Source organism: Strix aluco, chromosome 3 (assembly GCF_031877795.1).
Source record: "Strix aluco isolate bStrAlu1 chromosome 3, bStrAlu1.hap1, whole genome shotgun sequence".
Lineage (NCBI taxonomy): Eukaryota > Metazoa > Chordata > Aves > Strigiformes > Strigidae > Strix > Strix aluco.
Genome location: NC_133933.1, coordinates 130,084,194 through 130,099,988, shown reverse-complemented (window position 1 = coordinate 130,099,988; position 15,795 = coordinate 130,084,194). Strand labels below are relative to the sequence as shown.

General features: G+C 39.3%; 1 protein-coding gene across 2 annotated transcripts in view; it reads left to right on the top strand.

Annotated features, from left to right (window-relative positions):
- MSRA (methionine sulfoxide reductase A) overlaps positions 1 to 15,795 on the top strand; it is a 292,369-nt gene that overhangs the window by 141,491 nt on the left and 135,083 nt on the right. For both annotated transcript variants that reach the window (XM_074820282.1, XM_074820281.1), the window contains one exon: positions 147 to 266. In XM_074820282.1, coding sequence (XP_074676383.1) covers positions 147 to 266 — 120 coding nt within the window. The remainder of the gene's footprint in view (positions 1 to 146; positions 267 to 15,795) is intronic.

Here is a 15,795-nt window from a genome sequence, read left to right as displayed (position 1 = left end):
TATGCATAATCTTGAGAAACATTTGACCATCATGTGCTGGCTATAGCTGTTACTTCCTCTATGGACTGTGTCAATTAATGTGCAAATGAGTGATATAGTATTGAGCAGATTTTGACATAACGATGTGTACTTTATGCAATATTCAGGTATGGGCTGTTTCTGGGGAGCCGAGAGGAAGTTTTGGAGGCAGAAGGGAGTCTACTCCACTCAGGTGGGTTACGCAGGAGGGTATACTCCGAATCCTACCTACAAAGAGGTCTGTTCAGGTAAGTCTTTCTCTTTGTTTTTTAAGGACTGTAAGTAGAATCCTGTCAGATTACGAGTGACAATGAAGACTAAAATGACTAAAGTGACTTGGTATTTAGTCAACCCTGGTATTGGCCTTGCATGCTAAACTGTCCTGAAATCTATGGTATGCCCATCCCATTGTTTTTTCCTAATAATTCATGAGTTAATGTATGTACAAATATTCCAAGGAAAAAGAAAAAATAATTTATTCAGGAAATGAATTCTGTTTCAAATTATGCAAATGTGTTCCTTAGAAAAAGCATGAGTTTTGATTTTACTTTTGTCTGTATCTGAGTATGAACAAAAATCAGAAAGCACACATTCTTTCTTTTTCTTTCCATATAACCAAGAGGTTGTATGGAGAAGTCTAATTTCTCATTTACGTTATTATTAATAATTTGTTGAATTTTTATACAGCTCAATGCACAGCATCCTGTCATTTCCAAGCCAAACCCTTGCATTTATTTTTCATTGCACTCTTATACTAATCCTTCTACAGTACTAATAACCCAATACAGTTTCTTTCTGTGATCTAAAACATAGAACCACTGGCAGCCAACTGACTAATGTTGCTGTTAAAGCAAATTCTTGCTTTCCTATACTCGCTGGTGGAGAACAGCTTGGAGGTTTTCTTTTGGTTTATTTTCTTGTTAACACTTTTTATGCCAAATGCTGAAGTTGATATACTGTTCTCACTGACAATCTGTCACATAGGCTTGATAGAAATAGTGTAAAAAGTTCAGTGGCACAAATAAATAATGGACACTTTAGCAACTGTGCAGAAGTGCTGCAAGGCATCCAAAAAAGCAGAAACTTTCTGAAAATATTAAAAAAAAATGCAAAGAGATGTTTTAAGGTGCTTTAGAACAGAATAGACTATTTCAGTTGGAAAGGACCTGCAACGATCATCTAGTCCAACTGCCTGACCAATTCAGGGATGACAGAAAGTTAAGGGCATTGTCCAAATACCTCTATTTTGTAGACAATACTCTACTAATTAGAAACTGATTTAGAAATGCTAAAGAAAACATACATTAGGGACAATTTTCAGTGGGAACATATAGCAGTAGCCAGGCTTCTGAGTGCAAATGTTTAGTGTATAGAAATTTAAAAATATCTAGAACAAATAAAAGGACACTATGCCTTTAGCATTAACTGATGCATAGATACCCAGAACTCCTGCAAAATGTAGCAATAAGAAGCTTCATCTCTGGAAGGATCAGTGATACCTGTCTTATTTATCCAAATGATCTATTGCTTCCTAATACTTCTTCACTCTTGTAGTTTGTACTTTCATCATTTGCTTGCACTATCTGTAATTTTTATAAGCATATATGGTCCTAGACCTATCTGCTAATTGTTGTCCACTCTGTTTAATGACCTGGGTATTAAATAATCAGATTATTTGTCTAGAATAGGGATGTGCAGCACAACTTCTCTTTTCCAATGCACTCATGGTTCCAGTACACTGAGGATAGTTATGATGGACTGTTGAGAGTTTCTCTAAAGATACTGAGCGCTGACTCTTGGCCAAGGGGAGATGTGAGCACAGGACAAGATGGTGTAGCCAGACAAGTAGAAAAAAGTACCATCTCTTTCAGTTCTATGCAGTATAGGCTGGTTCTATATTTCAGAATAGCTCCATAGTATTGTGAGTTTTGAGTTTGATGGAGATACTTCGAAAGCTTTTTGTACCTACTTTATGTGTTGTATTTTATCAATAGTGAATAAAAATAAAAATAGTAATTAAATAATAAGAATCCTAGAATAATGAAATGGGAAAAGTCTTTGAAGTCTATTTTCTGATAGTTTTTTTAGTTGATAGTTTCTTGTAGTACAAAAACACAGCTGAGGTTATTTTTCTAGTGCTTGTTTTTATATACATTTGCATTATGAATGTTTATATGCCTCCAGATGCTGGACACTGGAGAATTTTTTGCTCAGAGATATCCAGAAGCATAAGCACATATTTGATAGCCTTGTCTGTGTGAACATAAATGGGATGTGTATGTGCTATACATTTCTGTTCCTAGTTGAGCAGCTGAGCTGAGTTGGAGAAATTACTGATTTCTACATGCTATTTTTTTTCCTACTGAGCTTCCTCTAGCTTGATTTTACTCTGATTTTTTTTTGGCAGTTTTTTTTTTCATCTTTGAACATACTTTTTGGAAGTCTCTTTAAAGAGAGCTCTCACAAGCTTCCCTAAGATATTGCCATCTGGCTGCTTCTAGTTGCCATAGTTTTCATTGGGAAGAACAGTTCTTATGAAATCGTAGACTTCAGTTATGCACTGTGTGATTGCCACTTTCTTAATCATCTGTTCTGGCAAGACCATATCTATGGTAAACACTTAACAGTCGTGTCCTCTAAATCCAGCTCTAGAAGGGACATCAGGGCCATCAAAACAGTATCCACTTGGCAAGTCTTTGAGCTTTTCAGTCCTGAGAATCTGTGCAGGAAAGTTATTTTAGTCCAACACCTTTCTGGCACTCTACTCTGAAGAAAAAAAGCAACAATTCTTTGGGTGAAACATTTAGTACTTCTTAACACACGTTGTCACTCAGACCTCAGGCAAAATGGTGTGGATTTCTCTTTTCCCTATGCTAAGGTCACTCATAACGTATCAACCAATGGTGGGGTTTTTTATATTAAGTTGTCTAAATGTAGAATTTCTTGCCATTTGAGATGTCTGAGAATATCCCACATGCCACGCTATAGTCGCATCTGACAGATCTTCATGGATGCCCCAGCTGCCCTTGGACACCTCAAAAATAACTGGATGCCTATATGTGAACAACTAATTCAAATCTAAGGTATCTATATGTACATTCATTATCCATACTTCTATTTGGAGCTAAGGATGTGGACCATGCACTGTTGGTTTATGTGTGTATGTGCTGCTACATGACGTGGAGGCAGGGAAGTATGTGCCTGCTGAGGCATAAGATTTCTCAGTCTCTTGGTTTTGGATATTCTGGGATGCATGCACAGTTTTGATGATGTATCTATCATCTGATCCATGTATGTTATATACCGTAGAATCATAAAATCCTCAAATGGTTTAGGTTGGAGGGGACCTTTAGAGATCATCTTGTTCAAACTCCCACGCCATGGGTAAGGACATCTTTCACTAGATCAGGTTGCTCAAAGTCCCATCCAACCTGACTGTGAACACTTCCAGTGATGGGACATCCACAACTTCTCTGGGAAACCTGTTCCAGTGTATCACCACCCTCATTGTAAGAATTTTCTTCCTTTTATCTAATCTGAATCTTCCCTTTTTCAGTTTAAAACTGTTATTGCTTGTCCTGTCACTACAGAGCTTGGTATAAAGTCTTTCTACATCATTCTAATAAGCCCTTTTATATATTAAAAGGCTTCAGTAAGGTCTCCCTGGAGCCTTCTCTTCTCCAAGATGAACAACTCTCTCAGCCTTTCTTCACAGGAGGAGTGCTCTAGCCCTCTGACCATTTTTGTGGCCCTCCTCTAGACCTGATCTAACAGGTCCATGTCTTTCTTGTTCTAGGGACCCCAGAGCTGAATGCTGTACTCTGGGAGGGATCTCACAAGAGTGAAGTAGAGGGAGAGAATCCTTCGACCTTCTGGCCATGCTGCTTTTCATGCAGCCCAGGGTACAATTGGCTATCTATCTGGACTGAGACCATACATTGCTCACTGATATCTAATTTTTCATCTACTAATATCCCCAAGTCCTGCTCTGCGGGGCTGCTTTCAATCCATTCATCACCCAATGTGTACTGATACTGTTGATTGCCCTGACCCAGGTGCAGGACCTTGCACGTGGCCTTGGTGAACTTCATGACGTTCACATTGACCCACTTCTCAAGCCTCTCAAGGTCCCTCTGAATGGCACATCCCTTCCCTCAATCATACCAGCTGCTCACTCAATTTGTATTACCTGCAAACTTGCTGGGGGTGCATTCAGTCCCACTGTCTGTGTCATTAATAAAGATAGTAAACAGTTTTGGTCCCAATACAGACCCTTGAGGGACACCACTTGTTACTGATCTCCATTTGGTCATTGAGCTGTTGACTGCAGCTCTTCAGATGGAGCCATCCAGCCACTTCCTTATCCATTGAATAGTCAATCCATCAAACCAATATCTCTCCAATTTAGAGACAAGGATGTTGTGTGGGACCATGTCAAAGGCCTTACAGAAGTCAAGATAGATGACATCAGTTGCTCTTCCCTTATCCACCCCTGCAGCCACTCCATGGTAGAAGGCCACCAGATTAGTCAGGTGACTAATCAGTCAGGCTTTCTGCTTGGAAAGCTGATCTTTCTTACACTACAAGAAATCAAGTTCCTGCTTGCTGATTTAGCAGCATCAAAAGCGGCACAAATATGTTCCATGTACACTGGCTCATAAAGCCCACAAAGGTTTTTGTCTTCTTGTGCATTTAGGATGATCCATAATGATCTTAAATAATATCTTGTTTGGAGACCTCTGAGGACAACACTGCCTTAAATATAATTGATCTTAAGGTCTACAGTAACATGGCACTAACATATGTATTTGAATACCTGTAAATTGAGGAATTACTGAGATGGAGGCTTAGAATCATAGAATCATAGAATCATTCAGGTTGGAAAAGACCCTTGGGATCATCGAGTCCAACCCTCAGCCCTACTCTACAAAGTTCTCCCCTACACCATATTCCCCCAGCACCTCATCTAAACGACTCATTTCCTTGCATGTGACTTCCCCAATGTCATACATTGAGTCTGAGACAATCAAACCCAGTGTCAGAGATGGAATGCAGCCTTGTCTTAACTGCAAGACAGCTTTTTCCTCTAAATGCTTGGAGCATATTGATAGCAATTTGATATTCTGGTTCACTCTTTATCCTAAATTTGTTAGTCCTGAGCAAGTATCTTCTATAGAAAACCAGAAAATGCTCAGGGTTTCTTTCTTTTCTTCATGCTTTTAGTATATTTTCTAGAAATAAAGTGTTGTGTTGCTCCAAGTGAATGGAATCTGTTTTCCACATCAGTGGTGTTCTAGTCTTCTGCCATGATCTTCATTTGATGGACCTTACTGGGAAGCAAAAGTGACCTGCAGACCCGGTATTAAGCTATGTGGGGGGACACCATTTCTCTTACAGCAGCCAGATGATGGATGTACTGTTATAACACTGTGTTGGTGGTACTCCATGGAAACTTAAGCCTCTAAGGGCAAACCAACAACATCATAAGCCTCGAAGGGCAGCGTGATTCACCTCTCCCTTGGGGGGGTAAAAAAAGTCATGGTTCTGCTTGAAAGGGTCAGATTAGTGTTATCCTGTTGGAATAACGGGAATAACAGGAATAACAGGATGTAGGACATGTCATTTGAAGATTCTCCTATTAGTTGATGTGGTGTTGCCTTGCTAAATTGAGGTTTAAGAGATAATTGAGTTACTTTGAAGCTTATGAATACAGTGCTGGAAATTATTTTTACATTTTGTGGTGACAACCATACAGATGAAAATCTGAAAGGCATTCTGGAGGGCATATAGGATTTTGAGCTATTTTCGGTGCATTAGCCTAATACATAAATACACCATTTTTGGCCAGCATTAGACAACCCAGGATGTTCATTCAGTATGAAACATCTTTTCATATTTTGCTTACAGATGTTCAGAACAATGCTGTTTATCTGTATATTCATAAGCTTTTTGAAATCTGCATAGCTCAAGTGGCACTGAAATCAGAAGGGAAAAACTCTACTGTTGTTATTCATAAACTGGTTATGTACAATTACCATATAAAATATGCAGCTAAAGATGACTTCCTTAAAACAGGGCAGTTTATAGGCTTATGGTTCAAGCTGTTAACATCTAGAGCAGGCCATTTTATTTTGTGTTTTTTTCTTTATCTGCAGTGACTATGATGTAAGCCAAATAGATGAATATGCCTGTTTATTATCCAATATTAGGTAGAAGGCTTAGTGAATGTAACGGTATATTTAGTTAGTTAAATCAATTTGTAATCTAGTCGATCCTCAGTACCCTTCTGAAGCGTGTTCTCTTGTACACAAGTTATATTTCATAATAATTAACAATACAATATAAAAGTATGCCACATGACTTAGTTTCTGTGTTGAGTGACATAAAATCCTTTATTGTGAAGTTATTTCACATTTCCTATGCAGCAAACCCGTGTTTTTCTGAGGAGTAGTATTGCCTCTTCATACCAATTAGTCTTTTGACTGATTCTTATATGTAGGAGTTCCACCTCTCCTTAAAATGTCTAGGCTTCCAGAGGTCATCCGGAAGACTTCTAAATAGCTGATAGAAGAGAGTGGAGAAAAGCAAAATTAATTTCTTGCTCTGTTACCTCCTGTCCCTTTGGTCAGTTGGTGATTTACACAGTTAACTCCATCTCAACTTCATCTTCGTTATAGTTGAAAGAGAGGGCAAGACAACCATTAAAGTCCACAGCAGGTTGATGGTTACCATGTCTTTGCTTTAAGAAAGAAAATGCATGCAGAGGGTTTGACACCATGATGTGGGGCTTATTTGACATACTTACACGTAAACAGCATGATCATTAAAGCCAACAACAGAAAATCTGACTAGCATTTTTCATGAGTTATTAATAGCAATATAGGGAAAATGTAATATGGGAAAATACTTCTCATATTTGCCATTCTCTACAAAATACAGATGAATGCCCTATGACAAACTATCAGTATGTTGAGACAGTGCCTTATAGTACTTGAAAAGCCCTTCGTTTAGACATCACAACACTATTCCAAACTGGGTCTGATTCTCCAAAATGTTTAAATGTATAATTAAACTACAAATACTCCCTTCACTTTCTGTAGCTTATAAAGGGATCTGAAGGTTTTCATGAACAGAAACTAAGTCCACAAGATTAAAGTTTCCAAGCAGTAATGAGAATGGCTCAGAACATTTTCTTTTATTATTAAATCGCTGTCAAGAGAATAGATTCCTGTTGTGCCTTTGTCTGTTCTTTTTTTCTTATAAGAACAGGATATAGGAATTTTAATGACTTATAGATTCTGTGAAGAATATCAGTGTTCACCATGCCCTTGATCTGTACAATGTGCCTTGATACTATTGGCCAATTGCTCCACCTCTCCCCTTTTTTTTGCCTAGTTCACCTGGAAGGAAGTAAGTAAGGAAGGAAAGGTCAGCCAATCAAAGTGCAAAATATTGTATTGATCTAAGTAATGCCCTGTACTGTGGATATTAGTGTTTTGTATATTTTTTTGTAGCAATCGATGGACAAGATTTTGTAGAAAATACATAATTTTTATTAACTAGGCCACAGTTAGAATAAGTTGTGTCTCTGTAGCTGTGAGACTATAGTTGTAGGATTCTCCTGGATGTGCAGACAAAATCTTGATATAACCCTATAAGCTCTAATTTGCCCTTAATGCAATTGCTAAGTCATGAAATAAAATGAATGTACCAATTTCACTTCAAAAAATCATTTGGAAAGGTGGTAGCAGATGCTGCTGCAACGTTAAAACCTTGGCAACAAGAAATATAACAGATGCATCGAATTTCAGTTACCTGCTCTATTGCAGTTCTACCCGGAAAATTGGCTATGTTGACATGACTGACATGTTCTTTTTCAACAGAATAGCTTCTTGTTGACCAAGAAATCTTCAGTATTCCTTAGTACACCAGGATGCAGAAGTGTGTTCTGTAGATTCATCATTTAAAAACAAAAGGCAGAAAATACACTTTTACCAACCACTGTCTGAAAAACAAAAAGCTTTCTGTCCACGAGGGATAGTAGCTGCTCTGCTTAGGGAGTTCTGCTACATCTTTAATCAAGGTTAAGTTTGCATTTCCATTTCAGAATTTGACTTCTCAGGGTTAATATCTTGGCTGATTTAGGCTTGAAAAAATTAAACTGATATTTATTATTTAGATACCTGATTGTGCCTTGTGGCAAATTTAAAATCCTAATAGCCTCACTGCTACCCTCTGTTCCTTTTATCTATTTATTTCAGCATTGCCCATAATCACAGGCTTAGGTAGTAGTAGCAGTATAAATACTAAATATATTATTTATTATTAACAACTTTATTTGAATTGTATTCCGTTGAGATGTGTTGTTTCCATCTTTCTCATCTCCTGGTTTTATTAAAGATATATATAAGATGAAAATGTGATAGCCCCAGAGGTTGAAAGAGCCATTACAGAACAAGTCAAAGACAAAATCTTCTGACCTGGAGCCTACACTAAGTTCCCAAAGGACCTTCATTTTCAGAAGAGACTCTGTGCAGGGTTAGGCTGTGATGTTAACCATGTCACTGTGCCTGAAAACAGAAGATGCAGCAGGAAGCTGCTTCTCACTTTAGGCACAGGAACATGGTGTATTTGTGAGAAAGATGATGTTACCAAAGGGCTCGCCATTGTTTTTATGTCTACTGGGGTTTTCTTACATTTTGTTTTTGCTATGGGGACACTTGAAAAGAAAAAAAAAAAAAAAACAACAAGGCCAGTCTACTCAGTCTACCAAACTGTCCTCCCAGAAGTAGTGATTACTACAGGTGGTAACTCCATTGAGGTCACCTGTGGCTATTTGTATCCATAAGAGCCATTCTTGGTATGTAATATTTGAAGTATTGTGTGCAAATTGATACTAAAAGTCAAAAGAGGAAAAGCAAAGAGTGTCATGACGGGTAGAGATCGGAGATGGAAGAAACCAGGGAGAAGCTACAGCTACTGGGAGAGCATTGCTCTGGAAGTAAAGCAGATGGTAGAACATGTTTGTATTTTCCCTGTATTTCATGTTTATTGTGTTGTGTTTGTGTTATTTTGCTGCTCCTACTGCTTATTCCCCCAGCTGAAATCTTCATTCCTTTAATGACACATGACTGAAATGCTATGGATATTTCTGAGGATATATTTTTCCTGAAATTGGGAGAGTACTGAAATTACTATTTCAGATTTTGTCTTACTCCCTTTACGGAACATGTTCCTATGCTGTCATACAAATGTTTGTAAACTGAGTACTGTCTCACCAACATGATTAAGATTTTGAATAATTCTGCAAGTGACCTGCATAGTTTCTATGTCTTGGATGAATGATGAAAATATCTAATTACAAGAGTTTGACTTTATTCTTGTTTCTCAGCTGTGCCTGAGAAGACTATTGTATTTCAGTTTATAATAAGCAAAATTATGATAGTTGAGTTCTGCTCTGTCTTACATTTGCAGACTCACAGAGTTTCTCTGGGTGAGAAGAATTTGGTCCATGAATAAGACAAGAAATTGGTCCAGTGAAAGGAGAGGGGTCATCCTGGCTGCAGTGCACTGTAGCAACAGTTTCGGCATTTGATGTGAAGTAACAACAGGGTAAAGGATGCTTTGAGAAGGATTTTGGGAAAGCCATAGCTCAAGGGAGTTCACAGAATTGCTCACAAAAATTAAGAAAGGTCATACAAATCCCTTTGGGAGCATGACACATAGTAGCAGGCAACTACATTGTACTAATTTAGAGACTTACAAAGAGAGCACAGTCGCTAAGGGAGTAACTTGTTTTCAGTTAGCTGGTTGCACTGAAAAAACTAAATAGAAATAATGCTTGGGTCAATTCAGTTTATTATTTTTTTCCTGATTAGTTTTGGCTAATAGGAAAACCAAACAAAGTAAGAAATTGGGACCAAGTAGAACACTGATCTTATTTTAAATTGTTCGTAAATTTTTAGGAAAGATTAAGGTATTGGAACCATATTTTAGAATGGCATTTTGGCTTGAACTAAATGAAAAATCAGAATATTTCATTACGAAAAGAATAACTCCCCACTTTTCACAGTTCTACAGTGGCATCCATTAAGTGAAACCATCAACAAAATTGAAAAATTTGTTGGTCAACCTCAGGATGCATTTTTGTGGAAAAAGGCTCATAAAATAGCAAGAGATTACAACTATTCACAGCAAGAAATATTTTCTATGAGAGACCAAGCAGTTTGTTTGAGGAGTCCTAACTTATCTTGGTAAAGCCAAGAAATGAAGGATCCTTCAGGGAAGTCATCTTTCAGTTTAATTGCCGATGATTTGCTGTGGGCTAGGACTTGAGTACATCCACTGTAGATGCATTCTTTTTAGAAGAGACAAAAATCTTTCAAATGCTTTGGCGTACTAAAAAGACAGAGGTGATAAAGCTAGGATAGGCTGTAAATTATGATCGAGTCACAATTCTGGTGTAAGAGAAGGTATAGGATACCATCCACAAATTTCTGCGTGAAGTATCAAAACCTATTACTAGGTAGGCTCCATCACTTTATGTTTGTATGCTCTCAGGTTGGATGCCCTAAGTACCACTGTAATCACAGTAGTAAGCTATGAAGCCCAAGCTACTGAGAAGACTATTATCCAATTTTTATTTGAATACCCAAAGTGATAGAAAATCTGCCATTTCCAACAGCAGGAAACTTCTCCACAGTAATAGGGTGCAACAGCCCTCATAATTGATTTGTAGGAGGACTGAGGTACATCTCTTTAACACTGCAGCAGAGATCTTTACTACCAGAGCTCAAGGAATAACCCACAAGCCACACGAGATTCTTCTGACAAAACATAGCTGAAGTACAACTGATACACAGACTCCTTCTGATTTTTGTTCATTGACTTCAAGATCCTTTACAAAAATCGCATCTTCCTGTATGAGGCCTGCCTGCTCCTACAGCCTGGGCAGGAGGGAGGGTGGATCACTCTTTTCTTGACCCCAGGATCTAAAATTTGTTTAATGAGGTATGTTAGCCATTGCTTGACTAACAGAGTCACTCAAAGGTTGATTTGGGTCCCCACTCAGGGACCAAATCCCCTTTTTATTTAAGCTGTCTTTCAGGAGATTTCTGGGATATACAATCTCAAAAAGGGGAGAAAATAAAGGGAAAGTAATTGACTAATTGAAATATAACTGCTGCGTTGTTTCACACCAAGGATGCATTTAGTCTAATAAACCAATTCAGGGAAAGTTAGCGTGAGCTCTGACTTCATATACCTCACAGCTTCCAAGTGTTCTAGTGATTTAGGATTTAATAATCACTGATGACCTTTTTTGTATTAATTTGTCTATACATTTGCTTAATATGATATTATTTCTGGCATTCACAAATATGAGGGGAAAATTGTGCTTTCATGAACTCTAGTGCTGAACCTGTGGAGGAAGTTTAGAAGAAATCTTGCTATAGTTAAACAATATTTTGCTAGAGGTTATTTCATGCCAGCTAGGTAACAATACATCTGAGAATGAAGTATTTATTCTGAGGAGTAAGTAAAAAGAGCTTCACTTGATTTACTGGCACTCTGCCTTAATAATGAGTATTCCATAGTTACGTGCTGTATCTCTGTACCATCAGTAGAGCTTAAAGCAACAGGTAAGCTGAGAATGGAGAAAAAATGAGGTAATGGGGAAAAAAGAAACAGCAAATCCATCATAGGAGATCTGAAAATATCAGAATCACTTTTTTTTTTTTTCTTCTGAACAGTTACTGCTTTCAAACACTTCTGTAATACATCTTTAGAGGCTTTCACTTTGGCACCAGGAAGGAGATGTTTCTTCATGGCTCCACGTCATATGGCATCAGCCTCCCTGGTGTGCTTCAGGCACAATGCTACTGGCAAAAGGTGTTTTTTCTTGCCCCACAGGTATAATAGTTGCTGTCATTCATCTACACTGTATTCAAATTGTATGTGAACTACGACCAACAACAGAACTAAGAGCATACCTCATTTCCACATCAATGAGATCTTTTCAGCCTGTTGGTATGGACAAAGTGGCCAGTCTAAGGTAACTGACCTTAAACTTTCTTCAAAAGGAGGAGAAGCCACCTGCCTTGGATAGAGTTCACTTGGAGCTGCAGACACTCTGAAAAAATCAGCAGGGTAAAGTTTCCTGAAAGGATGTCTCCTCTTTAGCTTCTAAAGAAGCTTCTTTGTTATCAACACTAGTGACATCCCCAGAAGGGTTGTCATGGCTACGCAGAGGCTAGATCTATGTCAGTAAACTGAACAGGGCACAGATTTGGGCATGAGTATGTGATCAGTCGTACCACTGGATTGCTTTGGTAGTCCCTGATGTGGTCGTAGCCAGGCCAGTAGCCTATCCTGGACAATTCCTAGACACAGCTGATGGTTAATATGGTACAGATACTCAAGCTCAATAAGCAGTGTAGACATGCAAACCGTGTTTAGTTTAGTTGCAAGGTAAGTTCTGTTGTGCAGTTGTCTGTACAGCCAGAGAGTAATCCTAGGCCTGTTGTATTTACTAACAAATATTTTGCACTGAGAAACTCAGTGGACTCTTTGGACTGGTCTACTCTTGTTTTCAATCTATTTTGAGGTGTTTTGTCTATACCGACATTCACAGCCAGCCCTTTAAACCCGTGGATCCTAGGAGTTCTCTGGCTGGGAAGAAGCAAGAAGGAATTACCAGCTTTGCCTCCTCAACTCTGCATGTGGTGCATGCCTGGAGACACTTCTGTACCCATTACTGAGCACAAAAATACATCGTGGCAGTGCTTACATACACATGCACCCACGGTCCTAACACACAGAACAAATCTGCCTGGAAAAAAACCCAACCCTGACATGTGGCTAACCTTATTTTTTGTCTACTAGTTCCCCACTTGGTTTCATCCAGTGTTTATTCAGTGAAGCAATTCAATTAGAAACTATTTTTATTTTCTTTCCAAGGAGTGAAAAATGTTAATTGTAGCTGAAATGCCTTCGAGTGATTCTGTTCTAATGTCACATTTCCATAAAGTCTATACAGTTTGTTTTCTGCTAAAATAGTACAGCAGTAGAACAAAATTACTAAAAAAGTGTCGTTAATGTTTTGAATGCTAGACTTGGCATGGACTATGACCTTGCTGAAAAAAGTACAGAAAAAAAAAAAAGATCTTTTCCTCCCAAAGAGTACCGTATAAGAGTAAGAGAAAAGACAACAGATTGCTGCAGACAGTTGGAGAAATCAAAAGAAACTATAAGAGAATTTTAATTAATATGATAAGCCATCATCTCAGCATCCCAGTACGTACATGCCACTGCCTGGTTTTGAGTAGAAAGTAAGTGACCAGAAAACAGTTTCAACTATACTGTCCTTGGGTTCCCAGGCTGTTATTGGGTTTTAAACTGGAGCATGACGCACACTGTGATGGTTCTTCTCAGAAATCTTGTCAGACATGAAAAATAGAGCTGCACTCCTGTTACCTAGTACTAGAGCATTTGGTAGCATCAATTGTAGCACCTCTGGGAGAGACAGGGAGAAGAGGGCTATTGTCACCAAAAGCATGAGGTCAGCTCACTGAGCATGTGTGGTGTCCCAGTGGAGGGGTGGCTTTGGTGTTTCAGTCTGAAGAAGTCAAAGGAACAAATATAACCTCAATGGGTGATACTCAACGCAATTGTTTTAAAAATCTGTGCCTGTGTTCAGTTTAGAAACTTCTGAGGGGCAACTAGATGGAGATGGCAGAAATCTTTCAGCAGAAGTGGGAGGCTGCTGGGAGCAGAGACTTGTCACGCCCATTAGGCAAGTTGTGCTACTCTCTGGGGAGTTGTCTGGGGAGAAAGACTTCATGGCCCATGGGCACTGTTGAGCTCTTCATGGCCCTGTCGTAAGGCTTCTACTACCCCTGTTGTGCCTCCTTTCAGGTTCAGTCCTTCCAGAGGCAGAGGAAATGATCGTTTCAAGTGCTTACATATACTCATGCATCAAGTTGCTGCAGGGAGCTGTAGGGATTGTTTTATCTTTCGAGGGTAGGGAGGCTCTGCAGAGAGATCTGGACAGGCTGGAGCGATGGGCTAGGGCCAACTGGAGGAGCTTCAATAAGGCCAAATGCCGGGTGCTGCACTTGGGCCACAACAACCCCCAGCAGTGCTACAGGCTTGGGGGGGGAGTGGCTGGAGAGCTGCCAGTCAGAGAGGGACCTGGGGGTGTTGATTGACAGCCGGCTGAACATGAGCCAGCAGTGTGCCCAGGTGGCCAAGAAGGCCAATGGCATCCTGGCTTGTATCAGAAATAGTGTGGCCAGCAGGGACAGGGAAGTGATTTTGCCCCTGTACTCGGCCCTGGTGAGGCCGCACCTCGATGACTGTGTTCAGTTTTGGGCCCCTCACTCCAAAAAGGCCATTGAATGACTCGAGTGTGTCCAGAGAAGGGCAACGGAGCTGGTGCAGGGTCTGGAGCACATGTCGTACGAGGAGTGGCTGAGGGAACTGGGATTGTTTAGTTTGGAGAAGAGGAGGCTGAGGGGAGAACTCATTGCCCTCTACAACTCCCTGAAAGAAGGGTGCAGAGAGCTGGGGATGAGCCTCTTTAACCAAGTAATGAGTGATAAGGCAAGAGGGAATGGCCTCAAGTTGTGCCAGGGAAGGTTTAGACTGGATATTAGGAAGTATTTCTTTGCAGAAGGGGTTGTTGGGCATTGGAATGGGCTGCCCAGGGCAGTGGTGGAGTCCCCATCCCTGGAGGTGTTTAAGAGTCGGGTTGACCCAGCGCTGAGGGATCTGGTGGAGTTGGAGACTGCCAATGCTAGGTTAAAGGTTGGACTAGATGATCTTCAAGGTCCTTTCCAACCTAGACGATTCTGTGATTCTGTGATTCTGTGATCTTGCTTCTCTGCAAGCAGAGTAACCATTCTGTTGGGTGTAGGAGCCAGCTAAACAGCAGAAATACGCACTGGGGCTAAAACATGCATTATAGCTGGCAGCCTTGACTAAGATGCATCTCCTTAATTATAAAGGTTAGAAGAGATTCCAAAATAAGGTAAAAATTTGCCATCCCTGCAAAACTTTAAATTAGGATTTGTTTATCTTTCTAAAATATGTTCAGCTTAGCCATGAGTTTTCCACCTCAGTGATATGAAAGAATACTTTCCTCCTCAAAGGCAGACTGGTTGAAAGGAGGCTCTCTGGCCTGTGTTATTAAGGAGGTCATAATTTATTCTGGCCATAACTTTCCTTTATTCATCCTGGAAAGGTGACAGGTACTATGTACTAAACTGAAAGTTTGCATTATCATCAACTACCGTGATTACACATTGTTTACTTACTTTTTTTTTTTTTTTTTTTCATTTTTGTGTTATAACTGTAGTGGTTCAGATTTTCTGGAAAAGATACAGGGTTTAATCATGTAATTATGTGTGCTGAATGCTGTGAAAATTCTTTGTTCCAACTCAAGTGGAACACCATTATAATACTCTTATCATCTATTAAGAAAGTAATAAATAGGGCCAAATTGATCCTAGATATAATTCTGCTGATGTCAATGGTATTACATCGGAAAGAAATTTGTCTCACTCTGTTAATACAACGATAAGATAAAAAAGTGGCTACTGAGTAGCAAACAAGTCTTTGAAAAAGAAGTTCCACTCTCATTGATTAGGCCCTGTTTGTGCAATGTTTTGAAGCCACAAAGCATTGCAACGGTGCTAAATCTTGTTGTTATTGTTATTACTATTATTATTATTTTCTGAATGGACTGTGTATGTTGAGGAAAACGGTCAGGATTCTATT